The sequence below is a fragment of the Trachurus trachurus genome, assembly GCF_905171665.1.
Source record: "Trachurus trachurus genome assembly, chromosome: 19".
Taxonomy (NCBI): Eukaryota; Metazoa; Chordata; class Actinopteri; order Carangiformes; family Carangidae; genus Trachurus; species Trachurus trachurus.
In genome coordinates, this window is record NC_139913.1 from 922,036 (window position 1) to 945,866 (window position 23,831).

Below are 23,831 nucleotides of genomic sequence, written 5' to 3' on the forward strand. Positions count from 1 at the left end.
GTGATGAGTCTTATTTTAGGGAGAATGAGATTAGTTTTGACTAGAAATAAGACAAATATTCTTGGAAAGATTTTGAGTTTTTGCAGTGAAACCTGTAGAAGGAACTACATTTCCCATGAGCCAGTCTGTCCCTGTCCCGTGGAGGAGGAGGAGAGTGGGAGGAGGGAAGGGGAGGAGGAGGTTTGGAGGAGGAGGAGGAGGAGGAGGAGGAGGAGGAGAGGGGGGAGTTTGGGAAAGAATGTGAGGAATTCATTTCCTGTTGAGCCGCTCAGAGTCAGAGTCGGAGCGACGGAGACGAGTCATGGCCGAGACGCAGCGCTGACAGACTCCTCTTCTCCTGCTGCTGGGTCACTGTGGTTCTCCTCTCCAGGAGGAGCAGGAGGAGCAGGAGGAGGAGCAGGAGGAGCAGGAGGAGGAGCAGGAGGAGCAGCAGCATGGCCGAGCCGCTGCTGAAGAGAACTTTCTCCAGACTCAGAGGCAAAGACAGATCCCGCAGGAAGACCGACCCCAAACTGAGCGGTGAGGAAGCTTTGTTCAGTCTGCTGCTGCTGCTCAGACCCACTAGACCTGGACTAGGACTAGACCTGGACTAGACCTGGACCTGGACTAGACCTGGACTAGACCAGGACCAGGACTAGGACTAGACCTGGACTAGGACTAGACCTGGACTAGACCAGGACTAGGACTAGACCTGGACTAGACCAGGACTAGGACTAGGACTAGACCTGGACTAGGACTAGACCTGGACTAGACCTGGACTAGGACTAGACCAGGACCAGGACTAGGACTAGACCTGGACTACGATACGATACGATAAACTTTATTGTCCCGTTCAGGGAAATTTGTCTTGGACACTGTAGCTGCGCCATAAATGCCTTAATGACCACAATGACAGAAACAAAACACAGAAAGAACAATACACCTCATCCATATTAATCCAACAGCATTGCACACATCCCATAACATAACACATATTGCACACATCCCACAACATAGCACATACATACACCTCATAAACTCACCATGGTAACAGCACTATGAGAATTATTGCAGACTCGTTAAGAAATTTGATAGAAGTTGGGATAAAATAATTCTTAAAACGGTTGAGTTTACAGCGAGGGACTCTGTATCGTCTACTAGACCTGGACTAGGACTAGACCTGGACCAGGACTAGACCTGGACTAGACCTGGACTAGAACAGGACTAGAACAGGACTAGACCTGGACCAGGACTAGACCTGGACCAGAACAGGACTAGACCAGGACTAGAACAGGACTAGAACAGGACTAGACCTGGACCAGGACTAGAACAGGACTAGACCAGGACTAGACCAGGACTAGAACAGGACTAGACCAGGACTAGACCTGGACTAGGACTAGAACCTTAGACTCAGACTTGGACTCTCAGAGAGTTTTCCTCTGTCCACTGTTTGGTGATACTGACTAACTGAACCACGTTACATCTGGACCCAGACTGGAGGTGTGTGTGTGTGTGTGTGTGTGTGTGTGTGTGTGTGTGTGTGTGTGTGTGTGTGTGTGTGTGTGTGTGTATGTGCACATTGGTGTGGTTATTTTTAGAGCCGGGCCGTTGTGGATCAGGACTCAGGACTCCGTGAGGCTGAAGTGTTGTTGGAGAAACAGGGAAAAAGGAAGAAGAAGGAGAAGTGAAGAGCACATGAGGCATGAGGCGTGATGTCACTGTGATGTCACTGTGATGTCACTGTGATGTCACTGTGATGTCACGGACCCGGTCCAGTGAGTAGTGGACTCCTCAGGTCTGTTCAGAACGGAGGAGGAGATGAAAAGGGGGCGTGGCCAGTCGCCATGCAGCGCCATGTTTCATCACGTTGTTATAACCACTCACGGTCTGTGGAGCTGGTCTGGGATCTGACCTTTTCTGTGCCCGACTTCCTGTCTGGTACGATCTGGTCTATCCAGCTTGACAGACGGTGCTCTCGGTGCTCTCGGAGCTCTCGGTGCTCTCGGTGCTCTCGGTGCTCTCGGTGCGCTCGGTGCTCTCGGCGCTCGCGTGAGAAATAGAACTGAACCGATCTGAAGCGCTGCAGCTGCGCACTGCGACCAGGCAGAGCGGTTCACATGTGGTCCTATCTGAAACTGCACTTATGTACTCAAAGCATTAAAGCAGAAGTCAGCGATCCGGTTAGCAGCCCCCGCCCTCGTCATGGATCTATTGGTCCTCGTCCCTACGTCACCACATTCAGGCGCATCCCTTGGCTGCACACACAGAGAGGACTGCCCCTTTATGCCGTTCTCTCTCCTCATTGGATAAAGGTTGTAGGATACAAGGAAAGTTTTCTCCTGGGCTCAGAGCAGAGCAGAGAGACTGACAGACCCGTGTTTCAGACCAAACACTCTATAGAAGTGATTGCTGTCGGAAGATACAACTATTTAAGACTTAGATTAACACAAACATTCACCTTACTTCTGCTTTAAGAAAAAAATGAAATGACACTTTAGAAGATTTTTTCTCTTAAGAAGGTTTTGTGAATCTGGTTCTGGACTAGAACTGAATCAGCTCATCTACACACGTTAATGTTGAACTTCCTGCAGACAAACTGGGTCAGCCGACCACTTCCTGTCATTAGACTGTGTGTGTGTGTGTGTGTGTGTGTGTGTGTGTGTGTGTGTGTGTGTGTGTGTGTGTGTGTGTGTGTGTGTGTGTGTGTGTGTGTGTGTGTGTGTGTGTGTGTGTGTGTGTGTGTGTGTGTGTGTGACTTCCTGTTTATCTCTGCTGTGATGCTTCAGTCAGATTTTAGATTTTGGACGTAAAACTTTACTGTAACTGGAACTAGTTACAGTAACAGGGGGACGTGTGTTGTTGTTGTGTTATTGTCTCTGACTGTGTAGATGTTGTTTTCTCAGACACACACCAACATTATTCAGACATCAGATCCTCAGTGAGTCCACAGTTCAACACACACACACACACACACACACATAGAGCCTTGTCTATGTGTGTGTCTGTGTGTGTGTGTGTGTGTGTGTGTGTGTGTGTGTGTGTGTGTGTGTGTGTGTGTGTGTGTGTGTGTGTGTGTGTGTGTGTGTGACTGCAGTCTTTGTGTGTCTGTGTATTTTTAAGACTCTAATGAATAGTGAATAGACAGCAGTGTGTTTAGTCTCACACACACAGAGCCGTCATTGACATCTGCACACAGCTGTTTATTCACCCCATTACCACCCCCAGCCCCCCCTCACACACACACACACACACAGACACACACACACCCCAAACACACACACACCCCGAACACACACAGTCACACACAAACGCACACACACCGCCACCATGCTACCCTCCTGTTTTCTCACTGATCAGCGTTTCTCAGGCTTCAAATTAAAAACAGATGGACTATTATTAGCACACACACACACAGACACACACACACACACACACACACACACACACTCAGATGACAGGAAGTGGAGGCCGACCTCTGGAACGCGTCACTTCCTGTCAGGTTGTGTCACAGTGAGATGATGATCGACAGGTTCAAGTAAACAGCTGATTGACAGTTTGATCGACTTCAACGGCCAATCAGAGAGCAGGATTCTCTCCCCCTGTCTCACACACATACACACAGAGACACACACACACACACACACACACACACACACACACACACACACACACACACACACACACACACACACACACACACACACACACACACACACACACACACACACACACACAGGACTTATTCATGCAGCTCTGACAGATTCTCTGTGAACTGGTTGTCACGAGGATCTCACACACACACACACACACACACACACACACACACACACACACACACACACACACACACACACACACACACAGAGCCGTAGCAGGAATCCAGATGTTGGTCATGTGACGTGTCTCCGTGCAGCTGTTAAATGTTCCTCCTCGTCTCAGTGGAGCGTTTACAGCTGATCGATTAGAGAGGATCAATAACATCAGAGTTGATGAAGCTCCTCTGTGAACCTCCATGTGGGCTAGTTGATCCTGAGTCTGAACTAACTACACTTCTACTATTGGAGAAATGTAGTTAGTAAAACCACAGCTAAAAAAGCAGCTTAATCAACTACTTCTATTACAGTAGAGGCTTGTTTATGCCGTTACGTGCAGCGGCTGTCGTCCGTCTGCCCAATTTCACCTGAATGCAGCATGAAAAATACGATTGAGTTGCTTGTGATATACAACCACAACGCTAGATGGAGGAATTCCTACACAATGTCCCTTCAACTCAACTTTAAATAACTCAACATGTGGATATGAAGCTAAACACAGCGGATCAATCAACAGACTGGCATGGAGAGCAGAGGCCATGAGCTGCAGTGCATTACTCATTGTTTTGAACATGCAGGTCTCTCTACATCTCTGTCAGTGTCCTCGGCTCTTGGGCAACATGACGGGTAATACAAAGAGAAAATGAAAAATGAAAATCCTGCCCCAATACCAACTTGACTGTAAATCAGTCAACAAAAAATGTAATAACAAATAAATTAGAGGTCGACATATTCTAGATGGGTGTGTGTTGAACAACAATGTTTAAAACCATGACAGGAACGCCAGGGCCGGCCAATCAGGCAGACTTTAGGTGGAGGGAGGCTAACACTACCCATACACTTCCAGCGTTTGAGCTAAGCTAATTAGCGACTTTAGGTAGGAGGCAGGCTAACACTACCCATACACTTCCAGCGTTTGAGCTAAGCTAATTAGCGACTTTAGGTAGGAGGCAGGCTAACACTACCCATACACTTCCAGCGTTTGAGCTAAGCTAATTAGCGACTTTAGGCGGACGCAGGCTAACACTACCTATACACTTCCAGCGTTTGAGCTAAGCTAATTAGCGACTTTAGGCGGAGGCAGGCTAACACTACCCATACACTTCCAGCGTTTGAGCTAAGCTAATTAGCGACTTTAGGTAGGAGGCAGGCTAACACTACCCATACACTTCCAGCGTTTGAGCTAAGCTAATTAGCGACTTTAGGTAGGAGGCAGGCTAACACTACCCATACACTTCCAGCGTTTGAGCTAAGCTAATTAGCGACTTTAGGTAGGAGGCAGGCTAACACTACCCATACACTTCCAGCGTTTGAGCTAAGCTAATTAGCGACTTTAGGCGGACGCAGGCTAACACTACCTATACACTTCCAGCGTTTGAGCTAAGCTAATTAGCGACTTTAGGTGGAGGCAGGCTAACACTACCTATACACTTCCAGCGTTTGAGCTAAGCTAATTAGCGACTTTAGGCGGAGGCAGGCTAACACTACCTATTGAGAGTGAGGAGTCACGTGCCTATGGTAGGCCATGATGGAAGGAGACGCTATCGGTTGCCAGGGGCAACGTCATCAGAACAGCACAGAGACGGACTAAATTCTAGCTCTTTTTTGCGCCAACAGATCAACAAATTACTAGAAAGAATAAGGAGAAAGTAAATCACTGGAGCAGTTTTTAACACAGCAGTGATTTCCGGTATTGTAAAACAGTAAATTACGGAGTAGACGATTTTGTTTTGCCCATAGACTAGTAAGGCTTTTGCCACCGGAATCCTTCCATCATGGCGGAGAAGGGGGGCGGGGCTCTGACATGGATGTATTAGGGCTCTGAGCTGTGACGACAACTCCTCACTCTCAATACACTTCCAGCGTTTGAGCTAAGCTAATTAGCGACTTTAGGTGGAGGCAGGCTAACACTACCTATACACTTCCAGCGTTTGAGCTAAGCTAATTAGCGACTTTAGGTGGAGGCAGGCTAACACCACCTATACACTTCCAGCGTTTGAGCTAAGCTAATTAGCGACTTTAGGTGGAGGCAGGCTAACACTACCCATACACTTCCAGTGTTTGAGCTAAGCTAATTAGCGACTTTAGGTGGAGGCAGGCTAACACTACCCATACACTTCCAGTGTTTGAGCTAAGCTAATTACGGGCGATACGGCTCTATCTCCATGGTTACTGCACGCACAGTTGAAAGGATGGTGTCTATCTGCTGGTCATGGACTCGGGAGTGAGGCAAGACACGAAAAAAAAATGTTGATGTGTCCCTTTAAAGTCTCTCTGTGTGTGTGTGTGTGTGTGTCTCTGCAGATGTTGTCCAGACGTCCTCAGACCCCGACCCCCCCTCGCCGCCCCGGAACCACATCACTGTTGCTAAGAAACAGCAGTGGGCGAAACAGGGCTCTGTAGCTCCGCCCACGTCCCCGATATCCCAGGATGCACCGGGGCCGAGGCCTCAGGACAAGGTACAGGGCAGCTGCGGCTTTGCTCCTCCTCCTTTAACTCCTGCTCCTCCTCCTCCTCCTCCTCCTCTAATAGAAGACAGTAACCCTACGTCACGTAAAAGGCCACGCCCCCTTGCCAGTGAAAACAAAGTTGAAGTTCCATAGGCGCTAATACAAAAAACCACAATGCCAAAGAGTTGTTGTGTGGTATATTGTTCGTTTAACAACTTTAAAAAACCTAACATCAGATTTTCCCTCCTCCCCTTAGAGAGTGGGACAGGAAAAGAAGAGATTTATGGCTTCAGGCCTTATGAAGAATGGACAAAAATGGCAAGCAGCATGGCTAGCATGGCTAGTCCACATGTGCTTGTGTGGTAAACCATTTCAGGGGGGGCGACTGCTATTCCGAAGGTCCGCTAACGTTATTCCGAAATTTTCCGAGGCCCGTTATGTTACAAGTTTCGATCACTGGCCGCCCGCACTAGAGGTAACTGCTCTAACCGCTGCACTACGGTGGCAGTTGATGATGTTTCACTCAGCATTATATACTGCACCTCTCGCCGCTGAGTGGGCTCATTCTCCGGTAGGGTTTATGGACATACATTCCCTAAATCTTTATTTTTTTCAGTAAAACGAGGTGATATAGCTGTCTGGCTGACAAACGTTAGCTATAGGACGAATCTCCTTGTTGTTTACAACTACTTCCTGGTAGAAAACCAGCATTCGAACAATAGTGACGGACGAGAGTTTCCCTATATATCTACTTTTTCATGTCACTATTTCACCGTTTAGACTAATCTGATGTTTGTAAAGTTTATAAAACCAATGATTGGACAAACATTACTATTTACGTGTGCACATTTTTGTAATTAGTCATGGTTATCATAGATTAGCCGGGCTAACGGTTAGCTACCTGTTTAACTTTAATAACTCAGTGACTCAATAAACGCTCCATGAAAAAATATTTTCTCCAGCGGATATCTGAGTTCCAACATGACTGAGCTAACTGGAGTAGTTTCATGTCGTGTCCCACAACGGGAGGGTTTTAACAGCTGACGTCCTGCTGTTAGCTTAGCTACCGTTAGCTTAGCTACCGTTAGCTGTCCCTGTCAGCTGAGCCACTGATGCTTTCTAGACACTGTGATTCCCCCAAACTGAATAAATACAACACATAGCAACACAAAACACACACACAGAAATAGTAATGTTTCTTCAATCATTTTAAATTTGTCTAAACGGTGATAGGGCGTGAAAAATACGATATAGTATAGTATATAGCTAAACTCTCGTTTGTTACTATTGATCTCATTCAAATTATGTGCTGGTTTTCTACCCGGAAGTAGAATGTAAACAACAAGGCGATTCGGTCTATTGCAGGAGGTTTCCAGGCCGGTTAACATTACATAGGCCAAATCAAGACGGACTACAGCAGGATTTGTATTTACCGCCGGTCAAAACCAGCAATTTGTTTTCACCGGAATGGGGGCGTGGCCTCACTTGCTGCCTCCTCCTCCTCTAACTCCTCCTCCTCCTCCTCTAACTCCTCCTCCTCCTCTTCTGTGTGCAGGTGGACCAGAGCGTTGTTGTTCCAGTCGTTGTTCCGTCGGTGCAGCAGGACGCCTCCTCCTCCTCCTCCTCTCCAGCAGGAGGCGCGGGCGGCAGCGAGCTCCTCCCCGGCGCCTCCCTGTCGGGCGGCCAGCGCTCCTACCTGCAGAGCCTGGAGCGCAGCAGCCGAGCCTGGCTTCTGTCCTCAGGAAAGTCCCAGGCTGCGGAGGAGGCCGGTGGCCCCCGGGAGGCCGGTGGAGGCGGCAGCAACAACATCTGGTACAACCCCATCCCCGAGGAGGAGGACGCTACGCCTCGCCGCCAGGAGGAGGAGGAGATCTGGAGGAGGAGGGACGACGGGGAGGAGGGAGGAGGAGGAGGAGGAGGAGGAGGAGGAGGAGGAGGAACGAGGAGGGGGGAGGAGCCGGAGGGTCGTAGCAGCGATTGTCCAGCAGAGGGCGCCGCCCCCAGCGTCAGCGTCAGCCACCGCCATGATGACATCACAACAGAGCTCACGGGTAAGGCCCAATCCCATTTCCCCCCTTGGCCCCACCACTTACCCCTACCCCTCCGTTTTACACGTTCACGTGTAGGGGCAGGGGTGTCCCAATAGAGAGCCGAAGCGGAAGCAGCCCCATGGGTCCTCAATTCGAAAAAAAAGTCTCCATACAAATGAACAGCAGTCCAAGATTTATTTCGTGATCCGTTTGAATTGTGTCATGAGAAAAAACTCTGTCCTCTACCTGTTTAAAACATCACGTTTCATGAAGAGAAATCAGCAGTTTATCGTAAAACGGCAACAGAAGAATGTATTTTGTGTGACGACGCTCTGCGGACTACAGATCTGTGTCCCACTAAAAATACGTCACGGGAAAGGGCGGCATTTGGTCGCCATGGTGACGTCACTACGCCACCTGGAGTCTCTATGGTTACGGACTCTTCGGAATTTTATTTTACAATAGGTTTACAACAAACTGCTGATTTCTCTGCACTTTATGCCGTTCTCTCTCCTCATTGGATAAAGGTTGTAGGATACAAGGAAAGTTTTCTCCTGGGCTCAGAGCAGAGCAGAGTGACTGACAGACCCGTGTTTCAGACCAAACACTCTATAGAAGTGATTGCTGTCGGAAGATACAACTATTTAAGACTTATATTAACACAAATATTCACCTTACTTCTGCTTTAACGGTTCGAAAAAACTGCGCGCGTCTTCGCTGTTTCGTTGCCCACCGGTTGCATGCTTGTTGTGTCTCAATCTCATCTCTGATCTGAGATCTGATATTGTGGGCTTCTCTATTCTACATATAGGCTGTATCTGTATCAATATCAAATCTGTAAAAAATAACGATTTTGGCGAGTTTTCTCAAAGGTCAAAGGTCGGCAACGTTTGGGCATGCAATGACGAGAAAACTTGTCAAAGGTTGCGAAAGAGTGAAAGACCAGGCAGTTGGAGCTGATAAAATTAATATAATATATCCACAATTGAGGTCCGGCTGCATTCACATAACAAACGAACAAATCTCAATTCTAAGCAAAAAGATCTAAGTTTTTCCAGAATCGTGCAGCTCTAACCTCCCCCCCCCCTCCCCCCCAGAGCCGCCCCCCTCAGACTCAAGCCCCGCCTCCCAGAAGAAAGGGGGCGTGTCCTCCGGCAGCGTGATGGACAAGCTGCGGTCGCCGGGGACCGTGAGGAAACTTTCAATGAAGATGAAGAAACTTCCAGAGCTGCGACGCAAACTCAGCCTGCGCTCGTCCTCCCGCCTCCATCGCCAGGGCAACGACAGCAGCAGGGCCGGCGACGAGGCGACCAATAAGAGCGCGGCGTCCAACGTGGCAGCGTCCAACCAGAACGTGATCAGCAGGTATCACCTGGACAGCTCCGCCCCTCCAGCCCGGCCGCTACGCAGATCGTCTAGAGGACGCTCCGGGAGCAAAGGAGGTGAAACATCTGTCCACTGTGTAGGGAGTTGTGTGTTTTAGGTGTGATGTGCATTAAGAGTTTTTAAAAAGTGTTTAAAGTGTCGACAAGCGTAAAAATCTGTAAATCAAGTCTGTTTTCTTGTCAGGTTACCTTAGTGATGGCGACTCCCCTGAGCTGCTGCCGCGGCAACAAGGCCCTCAGCCAACTGGGTCTCAGGAGACGGCGTGCGACATGAGTTCGTTCCAGCTGTACGTGGGCTCAGACCCCCCGCGGTGCAGCCAGCGCGTGACGGGATTACTGACCATCCACCTGCTGGGGCTGGAGGAGATGAAGAGCAGCAGGTAGCCACACGGCTAGCAGGAAGTAGCCACACGGCTAGCAGGAAGTCAGCAGCCTCTAGTGGCCACCAGAGGAACTGCAGTAGCCACACGGCTAGCAGGAAGTCAGCAGCCTCTGGTGGCCACTAGAGGAACTGCAGTAGCCACACGGCTAGCAGCAAGTCAGCAGCCTCTGGTGGCCACTAGAGGAACTGCAGTAGCCACACGGCTAGCAGCAAGTCAGCAGCCTCTGGTGGCCACTAGAGGAACTGCAGTAGCCACACGGCTAGCAGGAAGTCAGCAGCCTCTGGTGGCCACTAGAGGAACTGCAGTAGCCACACGGCTAGCAGGAAGTCAGCAGCCTCTAGTGGCCACCGGAGGAACTGCAGTAGCCACACGGCTAGCAGGAAGTCAGCAGCCTCTGGTGGCCACTAGAGGAACTGCAGTAGCCACACGGCTAGCAGGAAGTCAGCAGCCTCTGGTGGCCACCAGAGGAACTGCAGTAGCCACACGGCTAGCAGGAAGTCAGCAGCCTCTGGTGGCCACCGGAGGAACTGCAGTAGCCACACGGCTAGCAGGAAGCACAGCAGCCTCTGGTGGCCACTAGAGGAACTGCAGTAGCCACACGGCTAGCAGGAAGTCAGCGGCCTCTGGTGGCCGCCAGAGGAACTGCAGTAGCCACACGGCTAGCAGGAAGTCAGCAGCCTCTGGTGGCCAACAGAGGAACTGCAGTAGCCACACGGCTAGCAGGAAGTCAGCAGCCTCTGGTGGCCACCGGAGGAACTGCAGTAGCCACACGGCTAGCAGGAAGTCAGCAGCCTCTGGTGGCCACCGGAGGAACTGCAGTAGCCACACGGCTAGCAGGAAGTCAGCAGCCTCTGGTGGCCACCGGAGGAACTGCAGTAGCCACACGGCTAGCAGGAAGTCAGCAGCCCCTGGTGGCCACCGGAGGAACTGTAGTAGCCACACGGCTAGCAGGAAGTCAGCAGCCTCTGGTGGCCACCGGAGGAACTGCAGTAGCCACACGGCTAGCAGGAAGTCAGCAGCCCCTGGTGGCCACCGGAGGAACTGCAGCTCAACATGTTCTCTTTGGGGGGGAAAAACGAAACTTAACAGCGAGCGCATCCAGCGTTTATTCCCATTAATAAACGACAGTATTTCCCACATGTTTGCAAGGAGACTGTGTGGTGGGTGGTCCAGGGTGGGGGGGCGGCGACAACGGCGACGATGACCGGAGGAGAACCTAGTTTCGCTTTACCCACCACGTCTCTCCCTCGACGCAGAGGGGAGGGGGGAGGAGGGGGGGCAGTGTTTCGTACCTGTGCAGGGAAGTTACATAGTGCAGTTTCAGCCGACGCGACCCGGCTCAGGCTGCAGCGGCAGCACCATTCATCCTATTAACCATTTTTCTACCATTGCAATGTGTCTGGAAACATTATTTTAAGGCCGAAAAACTCCGCAATGTTACTTTAAAGGTCCTAACAGTCAGACACTCTCTAATAATAATGTGTAGCTTGTTCCTTTCTAAACATCCTTGGACTGATAACATGTTTTGACAACATGTTGTGTGTGTGTCTGTGTGTGTGTGTGTGTGGTGTCTCAGGTGTGAGGGCAGTAAGGACGTCTTCCTGGCCATCCAGATCGACGGTGTGACCCGAGCGAGGACGGCGCTGCTCCACCTGCGAGGCTCCGCCCTCTCTCTCAACCACACCTTCCACCTGGAGCTGGAGAGGGCGAGGCAGCTCCGCGTGGTGGTGCTCACTCCAGGTGCTGCTACACAACACTACACTACACTACACAACACTACAGCTCCGCATGGTGGTGCTCACTCCAGGTGCTGCTACACAACACTACACTACACTACACAACACTACAGCTCCGCGTGGTGGTGCTCACTCCAGGTGCTGCTACACAACACTACACTACACTACACAACACTACAGCTCCGCATGGTGGTGCTCACTCCAGGGGCTGCTACACAACACTACACAACACTACACAACACAACACTACACTACACTACACTACACCTTCCACCTGGAGCTGGAGAGAGCCAGGCAGCTGCGTGTGGTGGTGCTCACCCCAGGTGCTGCTACACAACACTACACAACACTGCTGCTCTGCTACACAACACTACACTACACTACACTACACTACACAACACTACACAACACTACACTACACTACACTACACCACACCTTCCACCTGGAGCTGGAGAGGGCCAGGCAGCTGCGTGTGGTGGTGCTCACCCCAGGTGCTGCTACACTACACTACACTACACTACACTACACTGCTGCTCCGCATGGTGGTGCTCACTCCAGGTGCTGCTCCGCTACACAACACTACACAACACTGCTGCTCTGACCGCTACACAACACTACACAATACTGCTGCACATGGAACTAGAACTACCGTAAAACACCAAATAAAGGCCCGGGCGTTTATTTGCTTAAATCGCTCAAATCAACAGGCGTTTATTTGGGACCTGCGTTTATTAATAGTGTTCAACCTGGACCTCACCAGATAGAACAACTGGATCTCTTTCTGGGGAAAGAGGCTTCACTCCGTGGCCGCAGGCGGCGGTGAAACGATACGCGTGTCTCGAGACATTAAACATTCGTTCTCGGTCTCCAGGAGACCGAGACCCCGTCATGTCGGTCCTCCGCCTCTCTGATCCGCCGCAAGTTGCAAGAGCCCCGCTCCTCTCCCACACTTCAGCACCTGTGTTGGTTCGCACCACCGTCCTTTTTTTTTGTTTTTGAGGGAATGAAGTAGATGATGCAACGTAGCCTATAGCCTACCTAATAGGTATATGAGTAATCAGAGAACAGTAGGCTGTTTACGCTACTTTTAAAAGGAGTAAAGTCATTTAACGAGGAGCGAGCCGAGCCGAGCCGAGCTGACACGGTGCCGCCCAGGACAGGTGCTGAAGTGCGGCTGAGAGGAGTGGACAGACCGGGCAGGAGCAACCAGCTGACGTCTCGTCGGTCCTCGGCCGACTGTAATGTCTAGAGACACCCGCTATATTTGCATAGAATATTTTTTGGCAACCAGAAAAACAATGTTTGCCCGGGGTTTATTTCGGATGGGCGTTTAATATAAAAAATATTTTGCTACACCCGGCGGTTAATTGGGACTCGGCCATTATTTGAAGTTTTACGGTACTTCATTTATATTGCACCTTTAAAAACATAAGTTTACAAAGTGTTTGTCAAAACAACAGAAAAAGAGACAAGTCACAGACAAGTGACCGCCGAAGCAGCACAGCAACACACGCACCAAGAGAACCAACAACTCACTGAGACCAGCACTTAGATTACAAATGCAGGACGCTGGTAATTAGATTAGTAAAATATTAATAGATAAATAAAGGAGAGGGAATACATGGTAAAAAGATGAGATAGGAGAAGATAAGAAAAGGTGGGATAAAAGAGTTCAAACAGAAAAAGGCATAAAAGTAAAACGGAGAGATAAACACACTAACACTCGGAATAAAAATGACAGGAAACAAGAAAAGAATAAAGAACATAGATAGATAGATAGATAGATAGATAGATAGATAGATAGATAGATAGATAGATAGATAGATAGATAGATAGATAGATAGATAGATAGATAGATAGATAGATAGATAGATAGATAGATCTGTCTATCTATCTATCCATCATCCGTCCGTCCGTCCGTCTATCTATCTATAAAAAAAAAAACGTTTCTGGAATTTTTTTTCCAAAAATTCACGCTGTTGGCTCTAATTTGAACATACCGGTACATTGATCAAGAAATTAACTTTATTCATAGTCTCAGATAGTCTCAGAACAAATATTTGTGTAGTTATTGTGTATGTTTGTGAAATTTAAATGTAATGTAATTTGTGTCAGTTTTGGGTCGTTGATGTGAAAGAGTTTCAGAGTCGACTGATAGGCCTACTATTAATACTACTACTGCTACTGTGGTTACTGGTACTATTACCACTGATACTACTGATACTACTGATACTATTACTGTAATACTACTACCACTACTGCGACTGCGGTGTGACTTCCTGTGTGTCTACGTCTCTGCAGCCAATCAGCAGCCGGTGGGCGGGGCCAATCCCACCAGGAACAGGGTGTGCTGTCTGGGCGGGGTGTCCATCCCCCCGCTGTTTAAAGGTATAGGCCGTGTTGTTGTCATGGTGATGTTGTTGCTCCGCCCCCTGCTGGCTGTTACAGTAACATGTTGTCATGGTGACAGGGAGTCGCAGTCAGCAGCTGTGTGTGAAGCTGGAGCCCCGAGGACTTCTCTACGTCAAGCTGTCGCTGCAGGAGAAGTGGGACACGCAGGTACCGTCAACACTCACAACACAACAAAAACATTTGAGCATTTTATAAAAAAGTAATGTAGTTGTTACTTTTCCTGGTAATGGGCTCTTTGCACATCTACTTCCGCATTCACGTAATACGGCTCCCCCACTTCCGGCGCCACTCTAGTGATGGCGCTCTTCTCTCGGTGTCTGACGGAGCTACCGAAGTTGACTGTAAATGATGTACATCGTATAGCCAAATCATCTGCTAAATTATAATAATTAGTAATATTAATAATAGTGTTTACATAATAATATTATTTGTGTTGTAATAATTGCTCAGACTTGCAGAATAAAGGATGACACATGGCACTGACGGTTCAACCACATACAACGTATTTATTACGTAGCCTATTTATTACATTTCAGCATGTTTGCAGAGACTTGAGACCTGATAAACATAAATTTAAGCCTACCTTGCTGTTGCTGTTATTGTTTTTAACAAAGACAAAAACAGCGCTTGACCTACTGAAACCCTCCAACCCAAGCTGCTCAAGCACGGTTGCCTCCGTTGATATAGAGGGATTATTTGTTTACCAACACGGTGGATGTGCGCTTTAACCTGACTGCAGAAAGAACGGAGCCTTTTAACACCAGCGGCGATGAGGCGCTGACAATATAGGTAGTTGTGTCCACACACCCTTACTGGTTTATGTGACTAAAGGTGACATTTCCGCGCAGGAGGGAGTGGGAGTGTGGTTGCGAGCCAATCTCCTTCAACCATGCACGGAAAAGGGGATAGGAAAGGTTTTTCTAATTTAATGAGAAACAATGCCCAGGTCAGCAATGCATGACAATAAACATGTGGTTCATTTGTCCGCTCAAGTTACATAAACCAACACAGCGTGGACACAGTTTTTTACAGTCTATGGGACACACACAACTCCGGTGACGCCGGTGACGTGTAGAAAAGCGAAAAAAGTGTTTCCATTACACTTTTGCGATACATCGATACGTCTCAAAAACCACCTCATGAGAGCGTAAAAACTTTGTTGCGATATTTGACAGTTTTTTCGAAATGTAGGTGTTTCCATTACCAGTTTTTAATTTCCATATTTAGGTTTTGCGCATTTCAATGGGTAATGGAAACACACCTAGTGTTGTCCGCCGGCACAGGGCGATCTACTCGATCCTATACACTTGATCTTCGTGGGGGGAGGGAGTAATCATTCCAGTTAAACAGAACAGGCACAGCTCCTTTCTGTAGTCGTCTCCTTCCCCCTAAAGTCTTAGGAGGGATACGGTGGTCGTCAGTAAAGTTACGACTGCAGACCTTTGTGTGACTAATTAGCACTAGCCATCGTTTTCGCAGCTCCACGTCGCTCAGGAAGCCATGAAAACTTATCGTGCCGTTGTACTTAGCAGAGGCCGTACATGCGGAACACAACAATGTTCGTTGTAATGTTTTTCTTGTCTCTGGAAGAAGACTCTCTCTTTACTGAGACTCATTATCACTTACTGTGTGAGAGCCGTATTACTGGATTCCGGATATGACGTCAAGTCGCTATGTGCAAAGAGCCTATTAGTTACTTTTATAATGTAGTCATTCACTTACTACGTAGGCATAAAGATCTCTAGTTTTTAAAGGTGTACAGAAATGTCCGTTTGTCCTGTTTGTCGCGCCGAGTTGTCACGAGTTGCTGCACGAGTTTACCCGAGTAAGGAAAACAAATTTGATTGGTCGTTATCGAGCGAGCGGGATATTCAAAGCTTGGGGCGAGACCGAGCTCCGTGTGTGTGTCTCAGACGTTTAATTGATAATCCGTGCGCCTGCATTATCCAATGTGAAAAAAAATACCCCACTTTCATCCCGGATTTACTCAAAAATAGAATTTTGCACAAAGTTTGGGCTACATCGTCTGATTACACTAATTTTATGACCCAGGGTGGAATCAAATTCATATTTCTGTACAGCTTTAAGTTGTTATTTTAAAGGGACAATGAGGAGTTTTGTTAAAGCGAAGTGTTTCCACACTACATTTATGAGCCTCCGCACCGTGAAATTCTTTGACCGGCGCAAGACAGACTCATGTTTTCATTCATCAAGAATTAAAGTCAGAGGTTGGAAGACGATCACATACCGTCGTAGTTCCCACCATAAACGGAGATTCTGCGGCGTTATTCTCATGACTCGCCACGAAACCGAAAGTAAAGAAACGCTGGTCGGCTCGCCCAGCATTTCCACCACCACTAATAATAACAAAATAACCATAGAGACAAAACCATAGATTTATCTAAAATGGACCATTAACAAGTGGTAACGTAGATTCATCCACATTAATATCAGACTTTGTTATTGTCGCGGAATTTTTCATTCTGCCGACGGAGAAACTCCTTGTTGTCCCTTTAATGTTTGTTTGTCTGATTGCTCTGTTCTCCTACTGTCGTGTTTCCACATTCATTCAGTGTTATTATTGGATGTTATTTTAACTCATTCATTCCCGTCGATCTGCAGCACTTTGGTCGATGCTGTCGTTTTAAATAAAATAACTCCTGACTTGACGTGCAGCTTGTCCCCGTCCTCCTCAGCACAACACCGACACCTCAGCTCCAGCCAACGTGTTCGGGGTGGAACTGCACCACCTGGTGGAGAAAGAAGGCTCTGCAGCTCCCGTCCCGCTGCTCATCCAGAAGTCTGTGACCGAGATCGAGCGACGAGGACTGAAGGTAGGACCTGTGATATGTGTATATCTGGACCAGTCTGGATCATAACAGTCCAGAACCAGCAGGTTGTTGACCCCAGGTCCAGAATGAAGGGACATTTTCCCCACTTCCAACCCCCCTCAGCTGAAACTCTTTACTCTTTTATGTACAGTAGCTAATCATTCATTTAAGCAATCATCCAAACATCCTACACATATGCAAACACACTCACGCACAAACACATACATACCATTCACGACTTTTCTTTTGTGGTAATATGATTATCATTATGGCAATCTTTTTTTTTCTTTTTTTCCTTATACTGTATACATAATTTTCTTTCTTGTTTTTCCTCTCTCTGCTTCCTTCCTTTTCTTCTGATAAACTATTATTATCATTTCTATTTATTTATTATTAGTATTATTATTTTATATTATATATATGATTTTATTTTATTTTATTTATTTTATTTCTTTCTTTGTCCTCTAACTTAGTCACATAGCATATACTATTATAGCCTGCTATATTAGATGGTGTTCACACTGCTCTCTATCCCTCTCTGTTTCTATTTCCATTGTTATTAATTTCTAAAAAAAGAAAAAGAAAAGAATGAGTGGACATGGAGAGGTTGTAGATGAGCAGATGAGCAGCGGTTGTGTTGCTCCTCCTCAGGTTGTGGGTCTGTACCGGCTGTGTGGTTCTGCTGCGGTGAAGAAGGAGCTGAGAGACGGGTTTGAGAGGAACAGTTCAGCTGTGTGTCTCAGCGAGGAGCTCTACCCCGACATCAACGTCATCACAGGTCCGTCAAGGTCTAGGTTATTCATCCACTGAGTCGTTTATTTGAGTGTCATTTACGTATATTACTGTGAAACCAGACATGTAAGGATGGCTAACAGGTCTACTGGTGAGAATGGGTTTATACACTCATGCAACAAACTTTTTGATGAAAATGTATGAGTTTACAGGCAGGTTTTTGTTTACGCTGCAAAAACTCTACATCTTTCCAAGAATATTTGTCTTATTTCTTGTCAAAATGTGTTATTTCTAGTCAAAACTAATCTCTTTCCACTTAAAATAAGACTCATCACCTAAAAATCTACTTGTTTTTAGATCATTTTCACTTGTTTCAAACTAATTTTCAATTGAAATAAGTAGAAAAATCTGCCAGTGAAAGCAAGTTTTTTGTGGTTGTAATAAGAAAGAAAAACTTGCTCCACTATCAGATTTTTCTACTTATTTCAAGTGAAAATCTGCTTGAAAAAAGTAAAAAGTGTCTAAAAACAAGCTGCTTTTAATGTGATGAGTCTTATTTTAAGTAGAATGAGATTTATTTATTTATTTATTTATTTGACTAGAAATGACATTTTGACTAGAAATAAGACAAATATTCTTGGTAAGATTTTGAATTTTTGCAGTGTAAATATACAAAACAATAATAGTAAGTGGTCTTATGTAGGATACAGTGTTTTCTGTCTCAGTGTCATCATGCTAGGATATACAGTATATCTCATCATGTCGCACTCAGACATCCAAATTAAGTCAGAATTCTTCACCTGAACGTTTTCAAACCTGGATTCCTTGATGACCTGTGTGTGTGTGTGTGTGTGTGTGTGTGTGTGTGTGTGTGTGTGTGTGTGTGTGTGCGCGTGTGTGCGCGTGTGTGTGTGCGTGTGTGTGTGTGTGTGTGTGTGTGTGTGTGTGTGTGTGTGTGTGTGTGTGTGTGTGTGTGTGTGTGTGTGTGTGTGTTTGCTCAGGGATTCTGAAGGACTACCTGAGAGAGCTGCCGTCTCCGCTCATCACCAGGACTCTGTACCAGGTGGTGAGGGAGGCCATGACCCTCCGGCCCTCGGCCGTGACCTCTGACCCCCAGCCGGCCCCGAGCACCGTGGAGCTGCTGTCCTGTCTGCCGCCGCCGGAGAAGGTGAGGCTGCAGCGCCGAGCCAGCAGCTGGTTGAGTTTAGTTTAGTTTAGTTTAGTTTAGTTTAGTTTATTGGTTTAAATGTACAGAGACAATGCACATTAATAAACATTTCTGTGTTGAGTTTTTGCAGTGTACCTTTTCCACTGCGGCCCCGCCCACTTCTCTCCATGTGGCGACGTATGACCTAGAGCACTGTAAAAGAGAGTAAGGACACCACCATTGACTCCCGTGGTTAAAGCCTCATGCCCCCTAGTGGCAGGATATGGGTATTGCAAAAGCGCCCAGAAAACCCATTCACTCCAATGTATGTGTGTTGCCCACTTGCTGGTAAATTGATGAAAACGGCCGTGTTTTTGTTTTTAGGTGTCTTGGTCATATCAGATTATACTTATAATTTGTTTATTACAAAATGTAGATTGAAACAAACTGTTTTTTTTACTAGCCTATGTGTTAATGTTTATCTGTAAAGGGTCCTTAATGATGCTATTAACGTGGGTGATCTATAAATGTCCTTAAATGATTGAAAACACCACACTGCTCATTCACCAACAATGCAGAGATGTCAGTTCTTTATTCCTCCACCAGGAGGCGCTGCCATGGGACCGATGCTGTCCTTACTCTCTTTTACAGTGCTCTAGTTCAGACCTGGGTGGTGGGGGGGGGGGGGGCTGTCCATGTTACAGTCTGATGATGTCATGACCTCTCTGACCTTTGACCTCTGACCCCCCTAGGCCACGCTGTCCCTCCTGCTGGACCACCTCAGCCTGGTGGCGTCCTTCAGCCCCTGCAACAGGATGACCCACCAGAACCTCGCCGTCTGCTTTGGCCCCGTGCTGCTCACCCCCACCCATGAGGCGTGGAGGGGGGGAGGGGGGGGAGGAGGAGGAGGAGGAGGAGGAGGAGGAGGAGGGAGGGGGGCAAGAGGAGGGAAGGGGCTCGGTCACAGTGAGGAGATCGCGAGTGCTGTGGATTTTAAACGACACATCGAGGCCTTGCACTACCTGCTGCAGCAGTGGCCAGGTGAGGAACGGGGGGGGGGGGGGGGTTAAAGGGATACGCCAACATTTACGATTTTTTTTCGTGTCTTGCCTCACTCCTGAGTCCATGACCAGCAGATAGACACCATCCTTTCCACTGTGCGTGCAGTAACAAGGGAGATAGAGCCATATCGCCGTAATTAGCTTAGCTCAAACACTGGAAGTGTATAGGTAGTGTTAGCCTGCCTCCACCTAAAGTCGCAAATTAGCTTAGCTCAAACACTGGAAGTGTATGGGTAGTGTTAGCCTGCCTCCTACCTGAGCTGAAATCAGCAGTCAGAAGCTGATTTCATTTTAGCTCTAAACTCTGTAAATATATCACTTTATCAACATTTCAAACATGTTTAGGTGAGAAAGTAGCCGTTTAGATCAGCAGTGTTGTTAATTTGTCTAAATACCAGCTGTTTACAATTTTGTTGGGACAAATTCGGAGCTACTCAAGCTAGCTGTTGTGACCAATGCACTTCCGATCTGACTAAATGTTGAACTTTCCCCTTTAAAACTTGTCATCATCATGTCCTGTGTGTCTTCTTCCTCAGTTCCGACACATCGAATCCCAACAGATGCCCCCGCCGCTCCTTCCTCCAACACGCTTACCCAGAATCCCCTGCAGCAGCAGCAGCAGCAGCAGCAGCAGCGGCGTCCTGCGCTCCACCTAGCGCTGCCTCACAGCTCTGAGGAGAAGGCGGTGGTTTCCCGTCGGGGCCGCGGCGGTCTGGCCCGGCTGGAGAGTCCACCGCCCATCAACCGCTACGCCGGCGACTGGAGCGTCTGTGGGCGGGAGCTGCTGTCGGGACACGAGGCCGACTACGACGAGGTGGCGGGAAGCGACAGCGACGCAGGTAAACGGCTGTCGGTCACTTCACTGGGCGGGTGGGACTCTGGAACAGTTTTACTCTGTAGAAAAACTTTACACTTTAGGTAACACTTTACTTGAATAGGTATTCATAAGATTGACATAAAACTGTCATAACCATGACATAACAGCTGTCATAAACATGGAGTGGAGTTTGATGAATAGCAGCCGTTAGCCGCAGCAGAGCAGCTAGAGCACCTAGCAGCCGTTAGCCGCAGCAGAGCCGTTAGCTGCAGCAGAGCAGCTAGAGTGCCTAGCAACCGTTAGCCACAGCAGAGCAGCTAGAGTGCCTAGCAGCCGTTAGCCGCAGCAGAGCAGCTAGAGTGCCTAGCAGCCGTTAGCCGCAGCAGAGCCGTTAGCTGCAGCAGAGCAGCTAGAGTGCCTAGCAGCCGTTAGCCGCAGCAGAGCAGCTAGAGTGCCTAGCAGCCGTTAGCCGCAGCAGAGCCGTTAGCTGCAGCAGAGCAGCTAGAGCGCCTAGCAGCCGTTAGCCGCAGCAGAGCAGCTAGAGTGCCTAGCAGCCGTTAGCCGCAGCAGAGCCGTTAGCTGCAGCAGAGCAGCTAGAGCGCCTAGCAGCCGTTAGCCGCAGCAGAGCCGTTAGCTGCAGCAGAGCAGCTAGAGCGCCTAGCAGCCGTTAGCCGCAGCAGAGCCGTTAGCTGCAGCAGAGCAGCTAGAGCGCCTAGCAGCCGTTAGCCGCAGCAGAGCAGCTAGAGCGCCTAGCAACCGTTAGCAGCAGCAGAGCAGCTAGAGCGCCTAGCAGCCGTTAGCCGCAGCAGAGCCGTTAGCTGCAGCAGAGCAGCTAGAGTGCCTAGCAACCGTTAGCGGCAGGCAGCAGCCGGTGCTGATTGGTCGGGGAGCTGGTGGCCGGTGACGAAAGCTGCCTCCAAAACGTCATCTGCCTCCATCTCAGCCAATAGAAAAATGTGATTGTAATAGCCGTGTTTCAACCCATAGAGGGCAGTCACTCTACATTTTTACTACAAAATACACCAAATTGACCACGAAATATTTTGACTAAAATGTCAAAAGTTGGACCAGAATCAATCAACAACACTACTTCACACCCAAATACATTTGTTTTTAGCAGAAAAAAGTGGTTTAGGGGTTTAGTTGCTCTTTAACTGACAGCTCTCTGAAAGTACGACGGTGTAAACTGACCGGTCCGCTGAATTAAATACAGTAGAAGTGAGTGGGTCAGTTTAACCCTGTGGTTGTTGTTTCAGATGAAGAGGAGGAGGAGGATGAGGAAGAGGAGGAGAAGAAGGCGTCGTGGCCGGCAGCAGCTGGAGGAGCGGGAGGAGCAGGAGGAGCTAAAGGAGGTCTCTACATGGACGACTTCATGGACTTCGATGCTCCGTTTAACTGTCGTCTCAGCCTGAAGGACTTTGACACTCTGATCCACGACCTGGACCGAGAGCTGGCCAAGCAGATCAACATCTGTCTGTAGAGGAGGAGGAGAGGAGGAGGAGGAGAAGGAGAGGAGAAGGAGCAGGAGGAGCAGTGGTTCTCTTGGAATATAAAGCCTTTGCTTAAATCTGAACTTCATGAAAATGTGAAACTGCGTATTTTCATCAGATTTATTTAGAGAAGCAGTGAAGGTCTCTCTGTCGGGAGGAGTGAAGGTCCCGGACGGAGAAACCACATTAATTTATTTCTGATCCAAAGATGAAGCTCTGACGCAGCTCTCAGCGGTTTATCAGGGTCGGTCCGGTCGCTCGCTCGCTCGGCGCCGTTTGCACTGTCGAAGCCATAACTTCCATAACCTGTCGCTGCTCTGCTGCTCCGCCCAGCTCACCGCCTCTGCTGATTGGCTGAGCTGGTTCAGCAGGGCGTGATGTCACTGACCGTGTTTCCATCCACATGTCGATCCAAAGTATTAATGTGAATAACGCCGGTTCAATAGCGTTTCCATCACACACCTTTAAAGGGATAGTTCACCCAAAATTGAAATTTCCCTCAAAAAGACACACCAAGAAACATCCAAATACCTCCATGCTGCTCGTATGTAATGTCCGTCTTGTATTGAAGCCCCGAAATGCGAAATTGTCCCGAAAAAAATTAAATAAGTCTATATTTCAAGCTTGTTTGTAGCGGAAGCTCCTCTTCCCAGTTCGTCAAATTTGGACGAACCGGGAAGAGGAGCTTCCGCTACAAAACAAGCTTGAAATATATTAACATCAGACTCATCAAATACACAATCCAACAACTCCACAACGCTCTGGTGGACAAGTTGTGAGCTGCACATTCACCACGCTATGAGATAATAACACAACGTTACCACACAGAGTTGTTTTAGAGGGAAATTCATGCAAAACCACTGATGCACGTTGCCTTCAGGGACAGTTTTTCATCAACAGTCTCTGTATTTCCCTCTAAAACAACTCTGTGTGGTAACGTTGTGTTATTATCTCATAGCGTGGTGAATGTGCAGCTCACAACTTGTCCACCAGAGCGTTGTGGAGTTGTTGGATTGTGTATTTGATGAGTTTGATGAGGGAAACCAAGAAATCCCATAATGAGCCTCCGTAGCGTAGCTCTGAGCAGCTCACGGCTCTGCTCCGCCGTTCTAAAAACAGCTTGCACCGACAATTAAAGGTAACAAACCTACTGCTATGACTATAGGGATTATGGTGATGGGCCAATTTGACTAAATGTTGTTGAACTATCCTTTCAACCTTTAATGGATATACATGACATTTAATCCATAAAACATTGTTAATTCGATGTCGTTAGTGAGAATAAAACCGTGTGGATGGAGATGTGGTTAGAGACAGACTGTGGCTCTGCAGCGCCCCCTGCAGCTGTGTTCAGGTGCAGCAGCAGCAGCAGAGCAGAGCAGCAGAGCAGAGCAGCAGGTCTTGTCGGTACAGAGTTATTGATGTGAGCTCAGAGTCACGTTGTTTTATAACAGTATTATTTTGTTTTGCACAAACCTCAGTAAGCACTTCTGTTTGTTATTGATGATGAAGGCCATGATGATGAAGATGATGTTTCTATGGAGACGACGATGTAACCAAAGTGT

The 23,831-nt window shown here is 47.9% G+C and overlaps 1 protein-coding gene across 1 annotated transcript; it reads left to right on the top strand.

Annotated features, from left to right (window-relative positions):
- The first annotated feature begins 295 nt into the window (after positions 1 to 295).
- Positions 296 to 22,261, top strand: syde1 (synapse defective Rho GTPase homolog 1). The gene is made up of 14 exons (XM_083994444.1): positions 296 to 519; positions 6,096 to 6,250; positions 7,797 to 8,292; positions 9,369 to 9,713; positions 9,841 to 10,036; positions 11,616 to 11,779; positions 14,078 to 14,164; positions 14,247 to 14,335; positions 16,885 to 17,022; positions 17,671 to 17,797; positions 18,753 to 18,919; positions 19,651 to 19,939; positions 20,496 to 20,812; positions 22,044 to 22,261. Exons 1-14 carry the CDS (start codon positions 435 to 437, stop codon positions 22,254 to 22,256), a joined length of 2,868 nt encoding a protein of 955 aa, XP_083850570.1. The 5' UTR covers positions 296 to 434; the 3' UTR covers positions 22,257 to 22,261.
- Positions 22,262 to 23,831: the final 1,570 nt, after the last annotated feature.